Source organism: Indicator indicator, chromosome 3 (assembly GCF_027791375.1).
Source record: "Indicator indicator isolate 239-I01 chromosome 3, UM_Iind_1.1, whole genome shotgun sequence".
NCBI classification, from domain to species: Eukaryota; Metazoa; Chordata; class Aves; order Piciformes; family Indicatoridae; genus Indicator; species Indicator indicator.
Genome location: NC_072012.1, coordinates 13,504,624 through 13,526,189, shown reverse-complemented (window position 1 = coordinate 13,526,189; position 21,566 = coordinate 13,504,624). Strand labels below are relative to the sequence as shown.

Below are 21,566 nucleotides of genomic sequence, written 5' to 3'. Positions count from 1 at the left end.
ATCAGAAGATTCTGAGTAAGAATCTGAGAACATAATCAGTAGCTCAGTGAAGATCCATGCTTTGTGTTCTGGCACTTGTAATAAACTTTGTACAAAGGGAAGGAAAATGAAAGTGGAAGTGCAGGTGGATGAAATGCTGCCATGTGACTATATTTAATGAAGGGCTTTCCTAGCTTTATGGCTATGGCAGAGTTAAATAATTCTTGTGGCCATGAAAGCCACCAGTTGGTTATGAATGATTGCCAGTGAAAGGAAATACATATGACAGCTGTTTTTCTGTTTATTGAAGATGTCCTTCTTCAGTCTTGAAATAGAATGACCCAGAAATTATATATTCAATAATAAACCTGTTATGTAGTAACCTATTCAGGCAGAAGGGGGCTGATGGTTCTATTCTTAAACTAGTTCTCAGCTTATGTAGGAAGTGTGAAGCAGTGAGGCTGGCAGGGCTGGAGACCATGGCCTGGTCAGAAGTCCTCATCCTGATGGCTCCAACAATGGTCTGAACTGGAAGGCTGCATGCAGAAAAACATTTAATTCCCCTGAGTGTCTTGATTAAGACAGTACAGAACAAAAGAATGGATTTTTATTTAGCCACAAACTTGACTGCAATAGCATTAGGTATGTTTGTGTAGTGGACTGGGGTGGCTCCTGTTATTTTGTGGCTTTGTTTCCACCTGTAATAGAAGTTTCAATGATTGCTAATAAGAAATGCTTGAATGGAGATGGTTAAAGAGAACTCCCTGTACTTGACACTAGTGAGGCTGCAACTTGAAATACTGTGTTCAGCTTTGGCACCCTCACCACAAGAAGGACATAGAGGTGCTAAAGTGGGTTCAGAGAAGGACAAAAACATGGTGAAAAATCTAGAGAACCAGTCCTGTGAGGAGCCACAGAGGGAACAGGGGTTGTTTAGCCTGGAGGAAAACAAGGGTAGACCTTCACTCTCTTCATAACTCCCTGAAAGGAGGTTGTAAAGAGGTGGATGTTGTGCTCTTCTCCCAAGGGGCAAGTGACAGAATGAGAGGAAATGGCCTGAAGTTGCATCAGGGTAGGTTTAGGTTGGATATTGTGGAAAATGTCTTCCCCAAAAGGGTTGTCAAGCTCTGTACAGTGTGCCCACCATCCCTGGAGCTATGCAAAAGACCTATAGAAGTGGTGGGAATGGACATGGTTTAGCAGTGGACTTGGTGGTGTTGGGTTAATGTTTGGACTCAGGGACCTTAGAGGTCTTTTCCAGCCTAAATGGTCCTACAATTCTGTGAAAATACAATATGACTCTTAACTTACTTAGCTTGTGTAGTGCAATTTGGATTCTGGTCCAGTGTATTTGATGTGAAAATGTGTTTTGGACAGTTAAAGAGCCTGCGTATATGGTGGCACTGTCCGAGCAATGGGTTTGTTTTGCATCTGAGAAGACCAGTTTTCCTCTTCTGATTCCTATCCCTCTGTGTGGATTGTATCAGGAACTAATTTAAAGTTCACTAATAAAATTTACACTTGGTTGCATGATGCAGAAGCATGCATATGGCTGTCATCAAATGGTAGCACAGACCAGAGCTTCAAAATGGTTTGGAATTTGCTGCAGCTCCCAGTGTGGCAGGGCTGGATTTGCTCTTTTAATTGAGTGGACTGTAACAAGCTGTTGAGGTGTTGATGTGCTGTACGTTCCTTACTCTGCTCGTTGTGCATCTTCTCTTACAAATGTGTTAATCATAAACCCGAAGTTCTACTCTTCTAATGTTTTGTAGCATCTTTTAAATGTTCTAATTTGAGCTTTAGCAATCAGGCTGAGTTTTTTATGCAGTTAATGCCAGTTAGGGTCTGTGTGCGATGCTGCTAATGAATTATAGAATCATGGAATTATTTTGGTTGGAAAAGACCTTTAAGGTCATCAAGTCCAACTGTTAACCAAACACTACCAAGTCCACTGCTAAAACCGTGTTCCTCAGCGCCACATCTACATGTCAAATATCTTGTATACATATTTGTCTGAAATCTCAGACTTGTTCTCTCCAGGTTGAATAAATTACTTGATCTTACATACACTTCTGTCACATCTTTCAAAGCTGCAGAGAATAGTCTGTCGCATCTCAAATCCTGGTAGCAGTCCAAAAATATCCATGCAGCCAGCTGTTTGCAGCTCTTGAGGCAACATTTTTTTTCACCATTAGTGAGATTTGTAGCTGGTATCCACAATGGCAGCAGTGTGTATGTTGGCATATAAAGCCATAAAGGACGTCTATGTGTGTTTTTATGTATGTGTGTATCATAGAATTGTTTGGGTTGTAAGGGACCTTCAGCAGTCATCTAATCCAAACCTTGTGCAGTGAGCAGGGACATCAACTAGATCAGGTTGCTCAGAGCCCCAAACAACCTGACCTGAATTTTTTTCCAGCTATAGGGCATCTACTACCTCTCTGGGAGACCTGTGCCAGCATTTCACCACCCTCAGCATAAAACATTTCTTCCTTAGATCTAGTCTGAATCTCATCTCTTTTAGTTGAAAACCATCACCCCTTGTCCTGTCACAACAGGCTGTGCTAAAAAGACTGTTCCAAACTTTCTGATAGGGCCACCTTAAGTACTGAAAAGCTGCAAGAAAGTCTCCTTGGAGCCTTCACCAAGCTTAACATCTCTCTGAGCCTCTTCTCATAGCAGAGGTGTTCCAGCCCTCTGATCTTTTCAGTACATCTCTTAGCTGTAAAAATGCATCCATAGGTACAGGTATTGGGCAATGGGCTTTCGTCCATCTTTCGTTTCCATGTCAGGCAGCAGCTAAATTCACAAGAAGATTGTGTTTAGCTTTTAGGGTTGTGTTTTCTGTGGTGTCACCCTGACTCAGCAGGTGAAGGGATGTGTGGAAGCAGGGAGGACTGCAGAGTTCCTTCTCTATCTCTCGATTTAAGAAATTGCTGCTAGACACATGGAGCAGTTGCCATGTCTTGCTCCCTTCTAGGCATGTATCCTAAGATTTCACTGCAGTCCTGGTATTCTCTCCCTTAATTTAGGGTAAGAATTGAATAATGCAGGATGACATTTGTTCCAGGCTTTTGCAGATCTTGTGTGGTGCTTGAAAAAATCTTGAGACTTCCTTGAGAAAGTCAGTCTGTCTTGATGACCCAAGCATTAGGTTTGTGCTTCCAGCAAGATAAAGGAATTGCAGTTGCTGATGCTGGCAGTGCTGGCTTCAATTCTTGAGCTTGGGGAGAAATCTGCAGGGAAGATACGATGGTGTAGGAGGAGTGCTTAGATGTTGTTGTTGTGTACTGGCTGTTCTGCATGGGAATTTTGGCAGTGGGCTGTGCCATGTATCAAGCACTGCCTTGCTCATTACAGGACCATCCTTTTGCTCATCCTTTCGTTTAGAAAAATCAGTTTTCTGTACAGAACCTTTTCTTTCTGAAGTTAGGAAGTACTTTGAGACAAAGTGTGTCTTACTGATAGTTAAACTAGCAGTGGGTTCTGACATGGAGATAATGATATTCTACAGAAAACTAGAATTCTTTCATAAAAAAAAAAAAACCAAACAAGCCCCAAACAACCTGGAAAAGCACCGAAGCGTTCTTCTGTTGTACACTGGCAGTGCTCATGATCACTTTTTGCATTCTGAAAATTCTGAGTTGCTGAAAACATCTCAGGCAGTAAATCTTCCTTATTCTGTTAGGTACCCATCCAGTCTGCATTACCACCTGCAACTGCTAGGTGCAGAAGTACTTCTTTTAAATGAAGCTTTTTGTAAATATAGTGAGAACCAGCTACTTGGATCACACGTTTACCCTGATGCTCTCTAGAATGTCATCACTATTGCTCCTAGATGGAGAATTAGCTGCTTTATTGGGCCATGAGAGAATGACTGAACTAAATGAATAGGAAAATGTCTTCCATTTCTCACGCAGAAGATGCACTTTTAGGGAGCTGTTTAGCACAAGGAGAGTGATGCCATGGGAGATGACAAAATCACAGAATAGTGGGGATTGAAAGGGACCTCTAGAGATGATTTAGTCCAACCCCCTTGCTAAAGCAGGATTATCTAGAGTAGGTTGCACAGGAGTGCACCCAGGTGGGCCCTGAAAATCTCCAGAGAAACTTCTCTGGGCAGCCTGGTCCAAGGAAAGAAGAAAAGAACTGGAACTTCCTGGGTTCCAGTTTATGCCCATTGCCCTTTGTCCTGTCACTGGGCACTACTGAGGAGTCTGGCCTCATCCTCTTGCCCCCCACCTTTTAGATATTGATCAGTATTGAGAAGATTCCCTCTGTTTGCCTCAGGTCTTTCAGCATTTCCTCCTCAGAGATATGCTTCAGAGTCCTCATCATTTCCACTGCCCTTTGCTGGACTCTCTCCAGTTGTTTCAATCAGTTGAACTGGGGAGCCCAGGACTGTACCAATGCTCCAGATGTGAGGTACTAGTCTGTACTCAGGACCCATCAGAGGCAGGCACATGCATGCAAATACTTGCTGCTGCTGAGGGACTTGAAACACTGCGTCAGGTCTGATTTGGCAGCGCTGCTTCTTGGAGGAATGGGCCACCAGCAGTGCCTGCAGTGGGAGGTGAGCTACAATGCCTGACTGATCCTGCCTGTGCTGTAGCCTTGATCACAGGGTTTTGTAGCAAAATCCAACTTGATGAGTAATTACAATTCTGCGCTTCGTCTCATTTCTCTGCTATGTGTTGTGTATTTGTAAGAAACTAGGGAAGAGAGTGAGACAGATTGTTTTCTGGTATAAAACTCAACATATTCTGCAAACCAGGATGTCTCCAGGCTCCCTCAAAGATGTTTTTTAGTAGGAGAAGGTTAAATTAACTTGGTGCTTGATTGTCCCTGATGGATGTTGCGTGCACTTCCCCTGCGTACACCTTTCCAGTGGAATAGATCTTCTTATCCAGATGTGCTGGTGAAGTGGATAGCTGGGCCCTGAATATAACTAATCTGACTATTCATACACTGTTGGGAGGGATGACATCTGTGTAAAGGGGGAGCAAATGTTCATGAGGGAGAACATTCTCACAATTTTACGTGTAAAACTCCTTTACTGTTAGTGAAGTGGCTTGGTTTTTCGTTCGGTAGAGTCAATAAGCAATTGGTTCCTATATTAGCCACACATGAATTTTGGTCTGTGTTCAGTGGTTAAATTGTATCTGCCCAGAGAGGAAAAGTCATTTGATGTTCTCTTAGCCTGTGGAACATGCTGTATTTATCTAATTATGTATTCAGTTTAGGTTTCTTTTTGGGCTTAGTGGGTGTTTGAATCATCGCTCTCCATAGTTTGATCCTTTTCGCCAGATTTCAAGAAGTCTTGCATCCAGCTTGAAGGTATATATGTAAGCCCTGAATAGAAATGCTAGGAATAGGTGGTTCAACCAAATCTTTTTCCTTGATAAACTGCTTTTGAAGTAATATTCTGAAAACCCTTTTGCTTCATTCCAGGAACAAAGGGGAAAATATGATAATGGGGAGACACTTTCTTAACTTTCATTCTCTGGCTTTGTTAGCTACATTTTTGGATACTGTAATGCTTCTCCCTTAGTGCGTTTTGCAGCCTTGGCTTCAATATTAAAATTCATTGTTCTCTCTTCTGCAGTATTTGATTCTGAAACTTGAAAGACCTGCCATAGTCCAGAGTATCACATTTGGCAAGTATGAGAAAACGCACGTCTGCAATTTAAAGAAGTTTAAAGTCTTTGGTGGGATGAATGAGGAAAACATGACAGATCTGTTATCCAGGTAAGATGTGATTTCAGCAGCTGCAGTAGTAGTAAAGGCTGGACCAAAATGCTGTTCCCCCTTCGCTCCCAAGCAGATACATGGCTAACAGTGTAGTAGAGTTGTGGTTGTGATCCTGCAGTTTTCACCCTTGTGTTTATGGACAGGTCAGGGAGCACCAATCCCAATACTTGCTCCAGGAAGCCTTCCACATTCTGCTCTAACCACAAAGGATTTGTGGGGAGCGAACTCTTGGAAATTTGGAAAAGCTGAGAGGGGAGTGCGATGTTGCTGCATTGTGATTGCTTCTTGTGCATGTTTGAGGCACAAGAGAATTGATTCCCTGGGTGTGGGTAACTGAGTAGCTTCTAAAAGCCTAAGTAACCTGCCTATGTCAAGAGCCTTATTGCAGCTATAAAGATCTGAACTAGTCAAGTGTCTTTCTTCAGATGGGTGAATAAATTAAATAAGCGAACGGAAACCCCATGCTTCTTCAAGTTAGAAGTCATATTGATACGGAATAAAGAAAGAGCCTCTTGGCTAATCAAGATATCCAGGGCTTCTGAGGAGTTTCTAATGTAAATTTGCAAGGGCCTTTTAAGGAGCCTTCTGCTTCAGAAAGGGAAATGTTTAAATATCTAGGAATACAAGAGAAATAAGTACCAGGAACTAGTTATTTTTGGAGTCCTCCAGAAGGAGTGTCCACCTCTGGGGAATGTATGGGTGTATATCAGGGTGTAGTAAAGCAGAATAGCCATGGAGAAACATGAACAGGTATTCCTCAAGACATAGAAACTGACCACAACCCTTTCCATCCTTTTGCCCTTTTGGCCAGTTTTGCAATTTGACTTTAGAATTCTGGGGGGAGAGTAGCAGAGTAATGATTGGTGTTTAATGTCATTTCACTTGTACTGAAGTTTAATAAATATCTTTATTTATTTGCATCTTCTGTAAAAATGGACATAAGACTTTCTTTTTATAAATTATACAAAATGCTTTTTATTTTTATGAAGTGATGTCCGCAGATGGATCATAAAGCACTTTGGCAGTGTGGTCATCTTGAGAGCTGATCCATCTCCCTGTTAAACAGAAAAGTGTTGTTGAGGCAGATTACTGTCAACACCACAGGGATGCAGACGAGCAGCATTGATCCCATGTCAGTTCCCTCCCAAATCCTCTCACCAGTACTGCTTCCCAGGGAGAAACAAGATGGTGGATAGCAGTCCAGGCCTTGGTCCAGCATGCGTGCTTATGATTCATAGTAGCATGAAGCAAGCTTGGCTTTTCAGGCATGACCTAGATCGTGTTTATTAGCTAGTCCTAAAATACAAGGTAAGATTTAGTAACCTTATTTATTTTTTCCCACAGTGGCTTAAAGAATGATTATAACAAAGAAACATTCACCTTGAAGCATAAAATTGATGAACAGATGTTCCCCTGTCGATTCATTAAGATAGGTAAATGCATTTTTTCAGCATTCTGAGTAGAAAATAATCTCTTCTAATACTTGTGCCAGTCTTGGCACTTGTGCGTTGTACTCAGGCAAAGTATCACAATAGCTGTTCCATTTCATGATCTTTTAGGCTGGTTAGATTGAAACACAGTGAAGTCCTGCTCCTGAGAAATAACAGCATCATAATTGAAATCCTGGGGATTGAAAGTGAAATACAGTAATTTCCAGGAATACAGTTGCTGAGTCAAGTAATTGCTGGAGAAGCTGCCTACTGTCCTACTACAAATTACTATATATAATTAAAAAAAAAAAATCGTTAAGCTAAGTAGTGGTAGAATTTTCAGCATTGATAACTTTAGAGCTTGAAAAAGGTCGAAATCTTTTGTTCTCAAATACGTTTGCAACACACAGAGCAACAGCAGAAGCCTTCCCTGTTCTCTTCCTGCTACTGTAATCTTTATGCCTCAGCTCTGGCTAAAGATGACATCCAGGTGCAAAGAAAAATTGCACACTGTGGTGTCTAGTCTTGTCCTTCTGATGAAGTTTACTAAAGGGGGTGGTGGGGAGGGATGGTGGGGAAGGCTGGTGACTTGTGATGAGAGCAGGTGAGGATCTCTCTTCTTGCTTTGTGCAGAACAGAGAATAAGTGTCTCACAGTGGCTGTCAGTGATACTGGGTGGATTTAATCCAAGAATTTAGAGCCTTTCAGCTTTTTGTAGCTCAGTAAATTTACCTTCCCCTTTCTGCTTACTGAGACAGTAACAGAATGACTTGCTTTAACCTCGCTGTTTTAAGTTTAAAATAGAGGAAGGAGTTAGTTGCTGAAAAATGAGATAAGATCTTCTTGACTAATTGAGATGAATTTAGGAGTGTTTTGAAGTGGTGGTTAATTCCTTTGTCAAAACTTAGATGTTCGTGGCTGTAGAGTGGCTCTCCTTGGAGCCCTTTGCTCTTGCATCTTCTGCACAATTTCCTCAATCTCCTCCATATTTGCTTGAGGAATTGAAAGCTTCAGGCTGGGTACCAACTAATAATTTGTGTGCCATGGATGGTTCCACTTGTTAGGGAAGTGGAGGAATTGCATGTTTATTGCTTTTGGTTTTGGCTGCTTCTTTTGGAAGCATCCGTAACACCTGACTTTAAGAAACCTCAAGAGGAGCAGGGTAATAGTTAGAGGTTTATTGCATCAGGGAAGTTAAATTGTTTGGTTTGTTTTGGTTTGATTTGAACAAATTCTGAAGCTTCCCTCATTAGGTTTTTGGGAAATAATACTTTTAAGTGGCAAAAAAACAGCAAGTAGTTACTGGAGGGCTAAAGGGGTGATTGGAAAGACTATGAGCTACTTTTGGATGTGTGAGTTGTCTTCCATCAAAGTTTTTTCAGATGTCCTGAAGTGTAGCAGTAAGTTGAAACTTGTTAGGAAAGTGAAATTCTGATTAGCTTTACTACTAGTATTTTTTTTTTCTCTGCCATGACATGAGTATTTACATGGCTTGTTTTGTTGGAGTGGGTTCCTCCTGTAGCAGTAGGCATTTGGTGTTAAATACAAATCTAATATTAATGTATTTAACTGTCACTTGCTACTAGTTAGTGTTTGAGATTAGTTTTTCTTTTTAGCTCTATCTTTAGCCTTTTGTTTCTTGAAGCTGTCTGCTATGAGGAAATTCCTATGCTAGGACAGAAGTGAAAACTTTTTTGCCACAGTCTATTAAAACCTCTAGCTGATGGCTAGCATCGGTTTGTTTGTGAAGTTGTGAGAACGTCCTTTGCTGTGAAACAACTGCAAAATGAGGTTACGAAATTCTGTTATTTTTTCGGATTCACAGCTTGAATATGTTTTCAGTTTGTTGAAATTTCCAAGCTGCTAGCCAAAGTAAGTCAAAATTTGAGGTACCGTGCTGTGTTCCTTGTAATGCTGCCAGTAAACAAGAAGTCAAAATCTGCCCTTTTGGACTCTTAGAGACTGACACCGCAGAACTTTTGCTATCAGTGAGGCTTGGCTGCTTGGGGCAGGCATTAGTTCAGCAGTGACTTGCATCAGCATTTGCTTTATAGTTGTGTGGATAAGACTGCTGACCACTGTTAGCAACCTCACAACAGCAAAGTTTATATTGGGCAGGCAGGAGGAGCATGGCATGTAGAGAGAGGAAGAAAATACTTCCTACAACTTCCATTGCTCATGTATTAAAGGATGTTTCAGACTCATAGCAAAAAAAAAAAAAAAAAACCAAACAAGTACCCAAATCTACTCTCTCCTTCTGTCAAGACAGGCTTGCACTTTTGGTTAAATTACTTCAGCTTCATTTCCTTAGCACCGAGCTGCCCAGTTGTGCAGGCTTTTGACCTATTTGACAAGTAATTTTTACGTTTCACATAGCACCTCATTAAAAAAACTTGTGGAAGGGGACAAAGATAACTACCTGGATAAAATATTGAATAATCTCTTTTGTATCTGTGAGCTTTGTTTCTGGCTCTCTTTGTGGTTACTCCAAGCAGAGATTTTTGTTCTTTGTACTGTGTCCTTGAAAGCAGAATGTGTTGTAGAGGCTGATCGTCATGAAGGAGCTTGAAGAAAGAGTGTAATTCTCATGTCTGTTTGTTACTAATATGGGAATTACTTGTTAAGCTTCAAGATTTCTAAGGATTGGTGTAATAGAAATGAGCAATACTTTATGGCTGCTTCCTGCACAGTGCAAACATGCATTTATCTGCTGCACGTAGAAGAGTGAGACAGAAATCAACTTGAGAGGTATTTGAAATTACTGTGATTAATGCCTCTGCCACTGAGCCTTCTACAAGGCTGCAGCCCTAGTCTGGGCCTAGATTCCAATTATTGAGAAATATCCCTTAAAATATCTTTGTACAGGTAAAGAACTATTTAAGTGACCTAGATACCTTCTGCTAAAGGGATATTGATTTTTATTTTTAATTATTGTTTTTTTATCTCTCACTGGAGTGACAATTCCACTGGTCTGAATACATGTTTCAGGGTGGATTACTGTGGTACCTGTAGCAAAAAAAAAAAAAAAAAAAACAAACATGCTGAGGTGACTTTATGTTGAAAAACTGGAAAAATAACTTTAGATTTAGGTTTCAATTTCACAGCTTTTAATCATAGTGTATTTCCACCTCAAAGATAGGAGTGTATGTGGGGAAAAAAGCACAGCAAAGAGTGGATAGCATAAGGTGTGGGCTCTGCAACTGTATTGCAGGACAGGATAGTCACTGATCTTTGGAGGAGGGTTTCACAGCTTTTGCAAAGGCTCTGGTAGCTTTGTGTCTACCTAGGCTGCAGTGTGAAATCTGAGGTGGATGAAGGAGTTGACAAATAAATTGTTGTTGGGAGATGTGAGAAAAGAAATCTAAGATCCTAGACTGCTGTTATCTACAGAATTTGTTGCAAAAATAAAAAATGAAATTTGTGTGTCACACTGACAAGTGATGCCTATTGCTGTTGATATGACTGTTGCAACTTCCTTGTTGCACTTAATGTCTCTTTCCAGTTCTAAATTAGATTGTGGTTGCTCTAAAAGGAGCTGTGTCTAAATAGCTAAGCACTCCTATAGAGGCCGCAAGAAGGAGAGGGCAGAGAAAGGGATGAGAAGTGCCTTCATGTAGCCTGGGAGCCAGGGAAGAGGTTCAAGAATGGGAGGTAATCCAGCAAGAGACTTGATCTTTCCTAACTGGAATAGAAAGCACATTACAGTTTCAACCTTTCTGCTTTGTTTCTTTTCCTGCTCCTATGGAGTGGTTTGGAAAGATCACCTTCAGTTTTCTCTGTGCAGCACCAGAGAAGCATTCCCTTTGCATTCTCTATGCAGCTACTGTGCTTTCCTCAAAGTAGATGAGAGCACATTGAAAATCTTGATGTCAGAGACACCACTGCTTGTGTTTTGTTTCCTCCTTCTAAAAAAGATCTTAGCTTGGATTTGAAAGGAGAGAGGTGAAGTGTTGGCAAGTTGATGGCTTTGCATTATTTTTATTTTGTTCAGTAGTTGTAGCTACCTAGGATTCTTACCCACATCCTGGTAATGTCTTTTGTACTGTAGTTGGCTACCAAGAGCAGAGGGTGTATTCTTAAATTTTCCCTGGGGGAAGTTCATTTTAGTTCTGAGAAGAACTGCTGAAAACAAATGGAGGGGGGATACCTCTGTAATTTTTCTGGAGTGAGATGAGGTGGTGGTAATACTTGGGTTTGTTTTTTTACCCAGTGTTAGGAAATTGGTCTCAGGTTCACCATCAGGAAATGTACAGCTTTGGTCTGTTTGAGGTGGTCTGTGGTTTGGTTCAGTGTTTGTGCTGTAAACCGATAGACTTTGGTTCCATATAGCTGACCAAATACCAAATTTAACTTCACTTGAGACTGTGTTCTGGTTTAAAGACAGATCAAGCATGTTACCCTTACGTGTGGTGTTTTACCAGTCTGCTGCCTTAATAGGTGGGATATCCAGGATTGTATTTGTCTGTATGCTTAAGGTTTATTTAAATGTGGTGATGTTTCATGCTCTTATTGGCAGCACTCATCTTGCGCAAAGGACAAAACTAAACAAGCGAGTAGATTTGGATTAGATGTTAGGAAGAAATTACTTACTCTGAGGGTGGTGAGGCACTGGCACGGGTTGCCCAGAGAGGCTGCAGATGCCCCCTCCCTGTAAGGGTTCAAGGCCAGGTTGGATGGGGCCTTGAGCAACCTGGTCTAGTGAAAGGTGTCCCTGTCCATAGCAGGGGGTTGGAATGAGATGATCTTTAAGATCCCTTCCAGACCAAACCATTTGTGGTTGTAAGAAACAGATTTCTTTTGCAGAGCATATGCAGAGTGGACAGAAGACAGGTGATTCTTGGTTTTTCTGACCAGTTTGTTTCTCTCCTGTCTCCAAAAACATGACCCTGCTAGGAAGGGTTCTGAAAGCATCTTGATTTTAGTGCTGAACAATCAAGTAAAAAAACTGAATGGTGTGATTTGAAAGCTGTAACTTATAAAGTACCTACTTGTGGACATAGAAATCAGTTAAGGGACTTTGATTATGCAATTCTTTCCAACTTTTCTAAAACTCTTTTCTGTTGATGTCTTTTCATCGAAGTTGTCACGAGTCTTTAGCAATAGGCTTGTGCATTCACCCTTGAAAATTTAGAAAATCGTGTGTTTGAGCATATGTTTGTGCCCAGGCACATAGCAGAAAATGCTAGATGTTGGAACTGTAAATACTTAAGAAACTTTAATAGCTCAGGAACAACTTCTAAAACAAATTTTGGGGTTTATTTCCTCATGGAGTAGGTCAGAAGAAAACCTGTAGTTCAAAAAGTTAAATCTCCAGGCTATTTCATAGTAGTTGGAATGACAAGGAGCAATTTCTCTGTTGCGAAAATAGTTTATGTGGAAGGAAGTTGTTCTGCTGCTGGGAACTACTCATTAATCTCTAATACTATCTTTTCCTGTTTATCAGTTATGGTCAAATAAAAAGGAAGCCACTTGATTTCACTGCAGTTTTAAGGAGTCAGAGTTCACACACAAGTTTTCTGGGAGTTGAAGTTGCTTCAAAAAGCAGAACCAAGTCTTACCCTGCAGATTAACCAATAGATCAGTGCAAGACCAGAGCTGTTAAGAAAGAGCCAGTAGAGAAGCCTTAGGTGAGAGGCTACTGTGTGTTCATGGGTCATTTAATACTTCAAGTATATTTGTTCCAGTACACAGTATTAGCCAAAAAGCTGCACAGATTGAAGCTTTATAAAAAGATAGATTTTTTTTTCTTTTAATAGAAAGCTGACAGTTTTCCCTCCTCCACAACTTGCAGACATTACTAATTTTGTAAAATATAAAATACCCGACCTTCTTGTCTTCACCATTAGAGAAAATGATTGTTGCTGACAAATGTGGATGTAACAGTACTATGAGGAGCAAATACTGTCACTAGTATGCTTGTGATTCCCTTCCATGTCAAAATTTGTTGCCTTTTAGAGCTATTTCAAACGAGAGTATTTTTGCTCTTTTGCTTAACGCAAGCTTCTGCTCTGTAATGATCTGCAGCGTGAATGTTGCTCGGCACAGGGTGCTTTCAATACATCATGTTAAAGCTGTCATTTGGTGATTTATTTTGGGGCTTTTTTGCATAAGATTAAACAAACTAGAACTTAAATCAAAAATACTGAATTTTGTGTAACCTTTTAAAGCTTCTATTGCAATAGTACTATGTACAGCCTAATGAGATGAACACAGTGCTGGGTTGAAATTTACGTCTCATTTTTCTCCTTTTACTCTCTTCTCCAGTTCCGCTCTTATCCTGGGGACCTAGCTTCAATTTTAGTATCTGGTATGTTGAACTTAATGGCATTGATGAACCAGATGTGGTCCAGCCGTGCCTCAACTGGTACAGCAAGGTAGGCCCTGCATTTTAGATGCCTGTTTGAAGAGTTGTAGTCTCAGAATCTTGTGAAATTTTTCCTGCTGCAGTTATGTGACCTTTTTAATTCCTTGAGTATCAGCTATTAAAACAACGAACCTGCATAGTTAGTCAGCCATGTGGTATGAGTTTGAAGTGGAATATTTTTGAATGGCATCTGCTTATTCTCTTGGGAAAAAAAAAAAAACCACCAAGAAAACAAACCCCACAAAAACCCAAGAGAACTCCAACAACAGCAAAACCACACCCCAAAACAAACAATAACAAACCAAAACACTATAACACTCAAATCACCATTCCCTGCAAAAAGAACCCTCAACAAAATAAACAAAAAACCCTTCCAACAACCAACCCCACCAAAAGCTTAAAAAACCCCCAAACAAACCCCACAAATGACAAGCACCAAAAAAACCAAACCAAAAACCTCAACAGAGCAAACAAACAGTCCTCCCTCTCCTCCTCTAGCAAACAAACAGACAAACCCCAAACAAATCCCAACACAACGGTAAGAACAAACTGCAAACCCTCTAGGTAGTGATCACAAGAAGAGCCTAAGAGGAGCACTGAGTCCAAGGGAACAATATTTGTAAAATAGTATTTGCGCTGGAAGGGAAACAAATTTTAAAACCAGATTCCACTTTCCCTCCTTCTTGCCATCTGGTCAGCTATTCTTTCACCAGCCAGACTTTCTGTAAGTGATCCTGGAGCCTTTAGGTTGAGTACACAGCTTTTTGTTACAGGAAATAAAAATGAGCTTGCTTTAAAGAATCCATGTTGGTGTCTTCACTGTTGCATCTCCTTGCCCTTCTGATATTTCTCTCTTTGTTTTCTGTTGGATGCTCTGGGTCTTACTGCACTGTGAGATGAGATGAGATGGTGCATGCCATTTGTCACTTTGATAGACAGAAAGTTCAGAGGGTTCTAAACATTATTTGTCTAAAGTGTATTTAATTGAGTACAACCGAGGCCTTTCCTGTGGGAAGGAAGTGCATGCTGACAACCAGAATTCGTTTCTTTGCTGCTTCTTATGCATAAATCTTCTGGAACAATTAATGAAGTTCATATTGTGTTACAGAGAAGACATATCCTTCCCAGCTGAATAAGACTGAGTAGTGGAGCAATGTGTCTCTGCTGGCAGAAGAAAAAACTTCAAAGGGCATAAAGGTTGTGTGTGGTAGTACTGAGACTCCCTCACCAGTTTATGGTGGTGCCAGTATGGTAAAGACAACTTGTGGCTGTGCTGTCTGCCTTTGGGCCAACATCATGAGCTCCTTCATGAAGGATTTAAAACCAGCACCAAAAGTCATGCTGGAAATTGTCTGTAGCTGCTTTATGGTTGTGGTCATTAGTCTGCTGATTGCTGATGCCTGGTTCTAAACCATCCAGTTGACAGAGGCTGCTGATGGTTTTCTGAGATTCTTTCTGCTGCCTCTGCACGTGGTGGTGTCTCAGGCATTTTTGATCAGTTGCTGCAACCAGAAAGCTCTGATTTTTATTTTATTTTTGTTGTTCTGGAGCCATCTCATGATGCCAGCAACTGTTTTGTTCGATCTTATCCCATGTAATCCACAATTTTCATGGTCAGCATGTATGCAGTGACAACTTCTTCAAGGGGTGCCAGCATTGTTCTTCTAAAGCTTGAAGCCCTAAAGCAGCAAAGCAGATGATGAGTGCATGCCTCGCTAATGTTCTAGTGTCTCACAGTACTGAGAGGCCACTGTTGCTGGATCCATATAGGATAATATATTGACCTGTGTTTGGGGGAAAGGCAGAAAGGTTGACCTGTTTCTTCCAGGTCTTTGAGACGGTGTGAATCTTTTCATGCATGTGCTTGGGAGTCTCAAAGGCTTTGAAATCTAATAATTCTTTGCATCCTGAGACATCAGATGAAAAGTTCTACCCAAAGTTGCCCATCCTTTTTATTGTGTGTGCTTTGACTAGACTCCTTTTCTGAAGGACATAGAATTGGGGGTAACAGATGAGCATTTCAAGCTGCAAGCATGCTCCTCAGTTCCTTCCCTGCTGCTTTCTCCTTGCTGTCCAGCTCATCCTGCTGCCTCCTGAAAGCCTTCCCACTTGGCTTTCATTGAAGAGTGGGTGTACTAAGTGGGCTTAAGTGTAGCAGCTAAGAAGTAGCAGTTTATTGATGGCTATCACTTTAGATTTTAATAAACACTAAAATGTTTTTTAATTCTGCTGGTGTGTTTGACAGTGTTAATATCTGTCTCGTGCTCCTGTAATGTTTTTAACGATAGGAATTATTTACAGCTTCAGATCAAAGCTATTATTTGGGTTGTCATCTCTTGTGTGACAGGTTTAGAAGACTAATTTTCAATCTTTTTTATACAGTATCTTGCATTTTTTATTTTTACATTTAACTTCTTTAATGTACCACTGTGTTGTTACGAAATGCAAACTTATATTGCATTAAGTGACCAGCCTGTATCCAACAGTCATTTCATGTTTTATAAACCAGTTCCAGCAGCCATGAGAGGCTCAGTGGAAATACACCGAGTCTGAATTTTGTCTAATGTCCAAGCTAGAGGAGCTGAAAGTGCAGAGCTGATTCTGGCTGGTTGTTACTGGTGTGCAGCTATCCTTTTGCTTGCTGTCCCTTTGAGCAACAAAATCTAGTGTGGTTTTGGCCTTGACTGATGTACGTGAACATTTGTTTAAAGACAATGTCTTAAGTATATCTTAGAAACAAAAACATCTATGCATTTGTTTTCTCAGTTGTGCTGCAAAACTGTTTTAGCTTCAGTAATCCTTTGCCACAGTCTGGCATTTTTATTGGTATATGTTCTTGGCCTTTTTCATGTGGGCTGGGAACTGTTTTTTCTAAAAATGCATAGTTCTGGCTATTTGCAGCTGTGAAATACTGATGGATTAAGAACTAAAAATACAGCTTGTGTCCATGTTTCTCTTTAGCTGCTTTGGTTTGAGTTTCTTGCTACAGAGCCATTATTTTGAGATCACTAATTTTTGTTCAATGTCAGTGTTAGTTCCAGGTCTTCAGAAAGATTTTATTAATTTAAATATCAGAAACTTCACTTGTCTGCAAGTTCATCATCTTAAAGATGCATCAAGTTAGCATTTAATTTTTACCTCTGTAGATGAGTGTTATAGATGGAAAGTGAGACAATTCCCTTTTAATGCCTTAGAAGTGAGGTTTGGAGAGTCTAGTTAAAAGAAGTGATTCTGCCACTTATCAACCTCACAGTCCGTATCACTGATGCATATTTAGCAGCTTTGAGAACGCAGTGGATGATCTGGTGGGTTAACAGCACAAACTGTAGTTCATATTCAAGAGTTTACTATTCCCTCACTTTTGTGTGCCTGGATGTTTTGACCCAACATGGATTTCTTTAGCTTTTCTCACAGCTCAGTGGGAAGTGGGCAGCTTTGCCTCTGTGTTATGAAAGCAGAGGTTCTGCTTTGAGATACATGGGAGTATTTTGACTGTGAAACTTTGGCGTGCACCAAAGTCTGCAGGATTTGGTGGTTGGCCCTGGTGTCTGCCTTCCCATTGCAGGAACAGTGGTCATTGAAAGTATTCCTGTTCTCCTGGCTTTTTTTTTTTTTCTTCTGCCTCTCGAAAAGCTGTGACCTACTTACTCTTCTAAATTATTTTGTTATGTAAGAGTCATACAATCAAATTATGTAACGCTGATAGCGAAGGCTTTTTCCTGCCCTGTACTTGGTGTAGGCCTTGAACAGCAGGGACAAGCAGATGGGGGGGGGGGGCTAGAAATAATGGTCACTCCAGAGATCTGGGACACTGTGCACTCTCTTCTTCTCTGCTTATTAAATTGGATGGTACCAAGTTGTATAATTTCTATAGTGTTGGAAAGTAAATGCGTGCACAGCTTGTAGTGTCTTTAATGTAGTGTTCCTCTGTAAGCTTGTCAGCGATTTATGTGCAGTGTGTAAGAGATCCTGCTTCTGTCTCCTGGCAGGTTCACAGGTAGTTCCCAGTGGTGCTGGTAAAAGCAAAATCCACATGTCTCATAGGTTTTCTTGTGTTCCAGTAGTACCGTGAACAGGAAGCCATTCGCCTTTGCCTAAAGCATTTTCGTCAGCACAACTACACCGAAGCTTTTGAGTCACTGCAGAAGAAAACCAAGATTGCTCTGGAGCACCCTATGTTGACAGACCTGCATGACAAGCTGGTGTTGAAAGGCGACTTTGATGCTTGTGAAGAACTGATAGAAAAAGCTGTGAATGGTAAGACTGTCAAGGGGTCTGGTATGCTAATTAAAAGCATGGAAATGATGCTGCTTAATGAATGTTAATGTTCTTCATAGTAGAATTGGAATGTCCATGTGCTGCTTCATGTCTAACGTGGTGGGCTCTCAGCTTCTCATCTTGTGATGTGTATGATGAAAGCTAAAAATTGTTGTGAAATCAGTCTACTTTTGGGAGTGCCTTTCCCTCAGAGACGACAGCATGGTGCGTTTCAGTGGGTAAAGATAAGTTCTTCGTGTGGCTGGCAAGCAGAAGGTGGGCGTAACTCCCAGAAAAGTCATGAGTGGTGAGCAGGGGAGCATAAAACTTGAGTTCTCAGTAGTGATCTTGATCATGGTTTCTGGTTAGAGCTTACCACTGAGTTGGTATTTCAGCAGAAGTTTTTAGCTGTGGTTGAGTAAGAAAGCTGTCTTTGCTTATGGGGAGAATAGTCTTTGGAGAATGGTGTACAAGTCACAGTGACTGGAGGCACAGGCTGTTTACAGAGCAGGACATTGGCAGATAGTTTCGTTCTAGCAACTGTTAATTTTTTACTCAGAAACTTTTTGCTTAGAACAGTGGTGTAAACAGCTCTCAGCTCCTAAAACGAGGGAGATGGACTTTCTGTTAATAGAATGGAATACAAAAACAGTTGGGTGTAGCACTGAAGTACCCCCTAAGACCCATACAGTGGTTTTGGATCCCAGACTGAGAAAGCAGAGGTGCTTTTGGTTGTGGGCGTAGTGAATCGTGATTATGACTTATGGGAAACTTGTACTGGTATGAGATGAGAGCCTCGTGTCTAATTCCAGTGGAGTTAGGAGCTGAGTTGACCAGTTTCATGGATGTCTGGCACCAAAGATTTTTTTCTTTAATTTTTGGGCTAATCAGTCATTTTGTAATGCCTTTTGGACAAATGCCAGCATACCTGCTTGACTCCAGTATGGTTTGTACCACTGAAGTTGGAAGTGGTTCTCAGAATGATAGAAACGATAGCTTTAAAATTGAGGCTTGTCTTCTATGAAAACCCACAATCTTGTTGTGAATAAGCTGTTCAGCTACTCACACTGTTGGGGAGCTTGTTGCAACAGGCTGTCACAAACTGTGGTAAATGGCTTTCTACGGGTTTTGGCTCAAGGCTTCTTGATTGTGTAGATAGAACAGCTGAGCTCTGGCCTGCACCGAGATCCCTGAGCAGCTGCAGGCGTTGAGACTGAGAATTTCCAAAGTTCCTCCTCACCCTCCTGAGACAATGTCGTGTTGCTGGCTGGGATGAGAGCGTGAACAGCTTCCTGCAATGCAGGGGCATTTTGCAACTGGCAGCTTCCTCCTGAATCTTAAGGGCAAAAGGGAGGGTTGCAGGATGAAAAAGCAGCAGGGAGCTGTGGCTGACTGTTAAGTGTCTTTGCAGTGTTTCTCAAAGACATGAGTGCCTGGGGGGAGCTGATGAGCCCACCAATATGAAGCAGGAACTGCTGAGAGCCAGAGGAGGTCTAGATGCTGGTGGTGATGATTTTATCAATGCATCAGTCTGCTGCCTTGGCCATGGCTTAATTTTGTCAGTGCCTAGAAGCCATTCTCCTTCCAATTCATTGCAGGCTGTAGTAGAAACTATTTCTTAAGTGGAATTTCCCTAGAAGTCTAGAACATACTGAAAAAAGCTTCCTCAAAAATGGATTTTTTTTTTTTTTTGGGTAGGGCATTAATGAAGTGAATGTTTGTGGCCTTAGTTTTCGAGCTGCTACGTGTCCATTTCTTTCAGTATTTAATGTACTGCATTTATTCTATTCAGCAGTTTCATAGAATCATAGAGTTGTCTCGGTTGGAAGAGACCTTGAAGATCAAGCCCAACCGTCAACCTAAGACCACCATTGTCATTAAACCATGTCTTGAAGTGCCATGTACACACATTTCTTGAACACCTGCAGTCATGGTGACTCCACCAGCTCCCCTGGCAGCCTGTTCCAGTGCCTGATGACTCTTTCAGTAAAGGGTTGTTTTTTTTTTTTCTTTCCCTAATATCCAACCTAAACCTTCCTGTCACAGTTCAAAGCCATTTGCACTCATACTATCACCTAATACTAGGGAGAAGAGACTGACCTCCATCTCACGACAAACTTTTTAGGTAGTTGTATAGAACAATGATGTCTCCCTCAGCTTCCTTTTCGCCAGACTAAAGAACCCCAAGTTCTCTCAGCTGCTCTTCCTAAGACTTTTTAGACCCTTCACAAACTTTACCCTTCTCTGGACACACTTCAGCAACTCAATACCTTTACGATAGTGAGGGATCCCTGTAGCGAGTTTATCCCTGGGACTTAAGCTGAGGTGGTATTTCTGTTCTCTCTCGAGTTGAGTGGGGTTACTATCTACAGTGCTCAGCCTTTCCAGGTGAGGAAGGATTGACATATAACCTGGTGGAAGACTGTAGGCCTTGTATTGAACTGACAAAGGGACACTTCCTTCTTGATGTGAATAATCCTGCTGCCCTGGTTCTTGTAATCATATCCTTTTTTTTGGGAGGCTGAGGAACAGCTTGTTTTATCACTCATTCTGTGTTCCAGCAAACAGCTAAAGTAAGAGGCTGTGGATAACTTAGCAGAGCAGCCTTCAAGTGGCATCATTAAGATTTGTCACTGCTGCTCAAGGAGAGAGTAATATGCATGAGGATGTTTATATTGCTTCTTTTTAATTTGTCACCTGGCTAGTGGAAGTTAAATGTCAGTGTACCCATCACCCATTGCTCCATTGCTCATCCTTAATGATTTTGCTTGTCTTTGAACACATTACCCTTCCTTCTCCATCCTTCTGCAATTCTTTGTGCTGTCTTCAGCTTTTGTACCCATTTAAAGCTCTGCCACTTCTCAGCACCTTCAGTTAGAAGTTTCTGTCCTGAGGCACTGAGGCCAGATCCCGTATTTGCTTTAAGCTGACACAACTGTATGTTTTTACTGACTGGGTTAGTCCTGCCCTTACTCAGGACAGTGTGTCCCCTGGCACTCGTGCTCATGCTGTCGCATGTCACAGCAGGTCAGGGAGTTGTTCAGGCTATGATGAGGGAGAGGGTAGGACAAACCTCCTCTGGTAGCCACAAAAAACTGCAACTGCAGCAGGAATAGTTTGTCCTGAGCAGTACAAGATGACAGCCAAGTCAAGGTGTTGAGTGTAGTTGGGATTTAACAGCTGTATCCTTCTTGGTAGGATTGGAATAGACGTTTTCAGCCCTTAGCGTGGTCTCCTGTGTTATTGCTACCATCTGCTTGCTGTGGTCCTCCACAATTCACTCATTTCTGCATCTCTCAAGCCTCTCTGTTTGAAAAAGGCTCATTTGCACCTAGCATTTTACTATTTTACTTCCTCAGCGGCTTTGTTGCGAAGTCTTCATCATTTGTTGCCTAGTCTCTGAGGTGTGGGTGTTCTTACGACTGAACTCCTGTGTGTTGTTTTTCCAACTGGAAGCATATTAACTTCAGTCCTCTGCCTGGTCGTAGTAGTGTAGTTGAAGTGTAGAGTTAATTGAGATATACAGGCTCTTAAATTATCCCTGAAATTGTTCAAAGAGCGAACTGTTCTGTAACAGGCTGGACATGAATATGTGAACTTCTGACCTCTTGCTGAACAGGGAGTTCATTGCCTTTAAGGAACAAACAGAAGCTCCATGAGATTGACAGATACCGCACGCTCAGTTCAGCCTAAAATCTCTTCTGGAGAGGCTAAAATTTGCAGTGGTAGGTAGTTAAAAAGTGAAATGTGATGCACCTCTTGCAGGCTATTTCCATAGGCTTAGT

General features: G+C 41.3%; 1 protein-coding gene across 1 annotated transcript in view; it reads left to right on the top strand.

Annotated features, from left to right (window-relative positions):
* Nucleotides 1-21,566, top strand: part of MKLN1 (muskelin 1) — a 114,600-nt gene that overhangs the window by 21,045 nt on the left and 71,989 nt on the right. The window contains exons 3-6 of the mRNA XM_054399953.1: nt 5,585-5,727; nt 7,075-7,163; nt 13,425-13,534; nt 17,589-17,781. Coding sequence (XP_054255928.1) covers nt 5,585-5,727; nt 7,075-7,163; nt 13,425-13,534; nt 17,589-17,781 — 535 coding nt within the window. The remainder of the gene's footprint in view (nt 1-5,584; nt 5,728-7,074; nt 7,164-13,424; nt 13,535-17,588; nt 17,782-21,566) is intronic.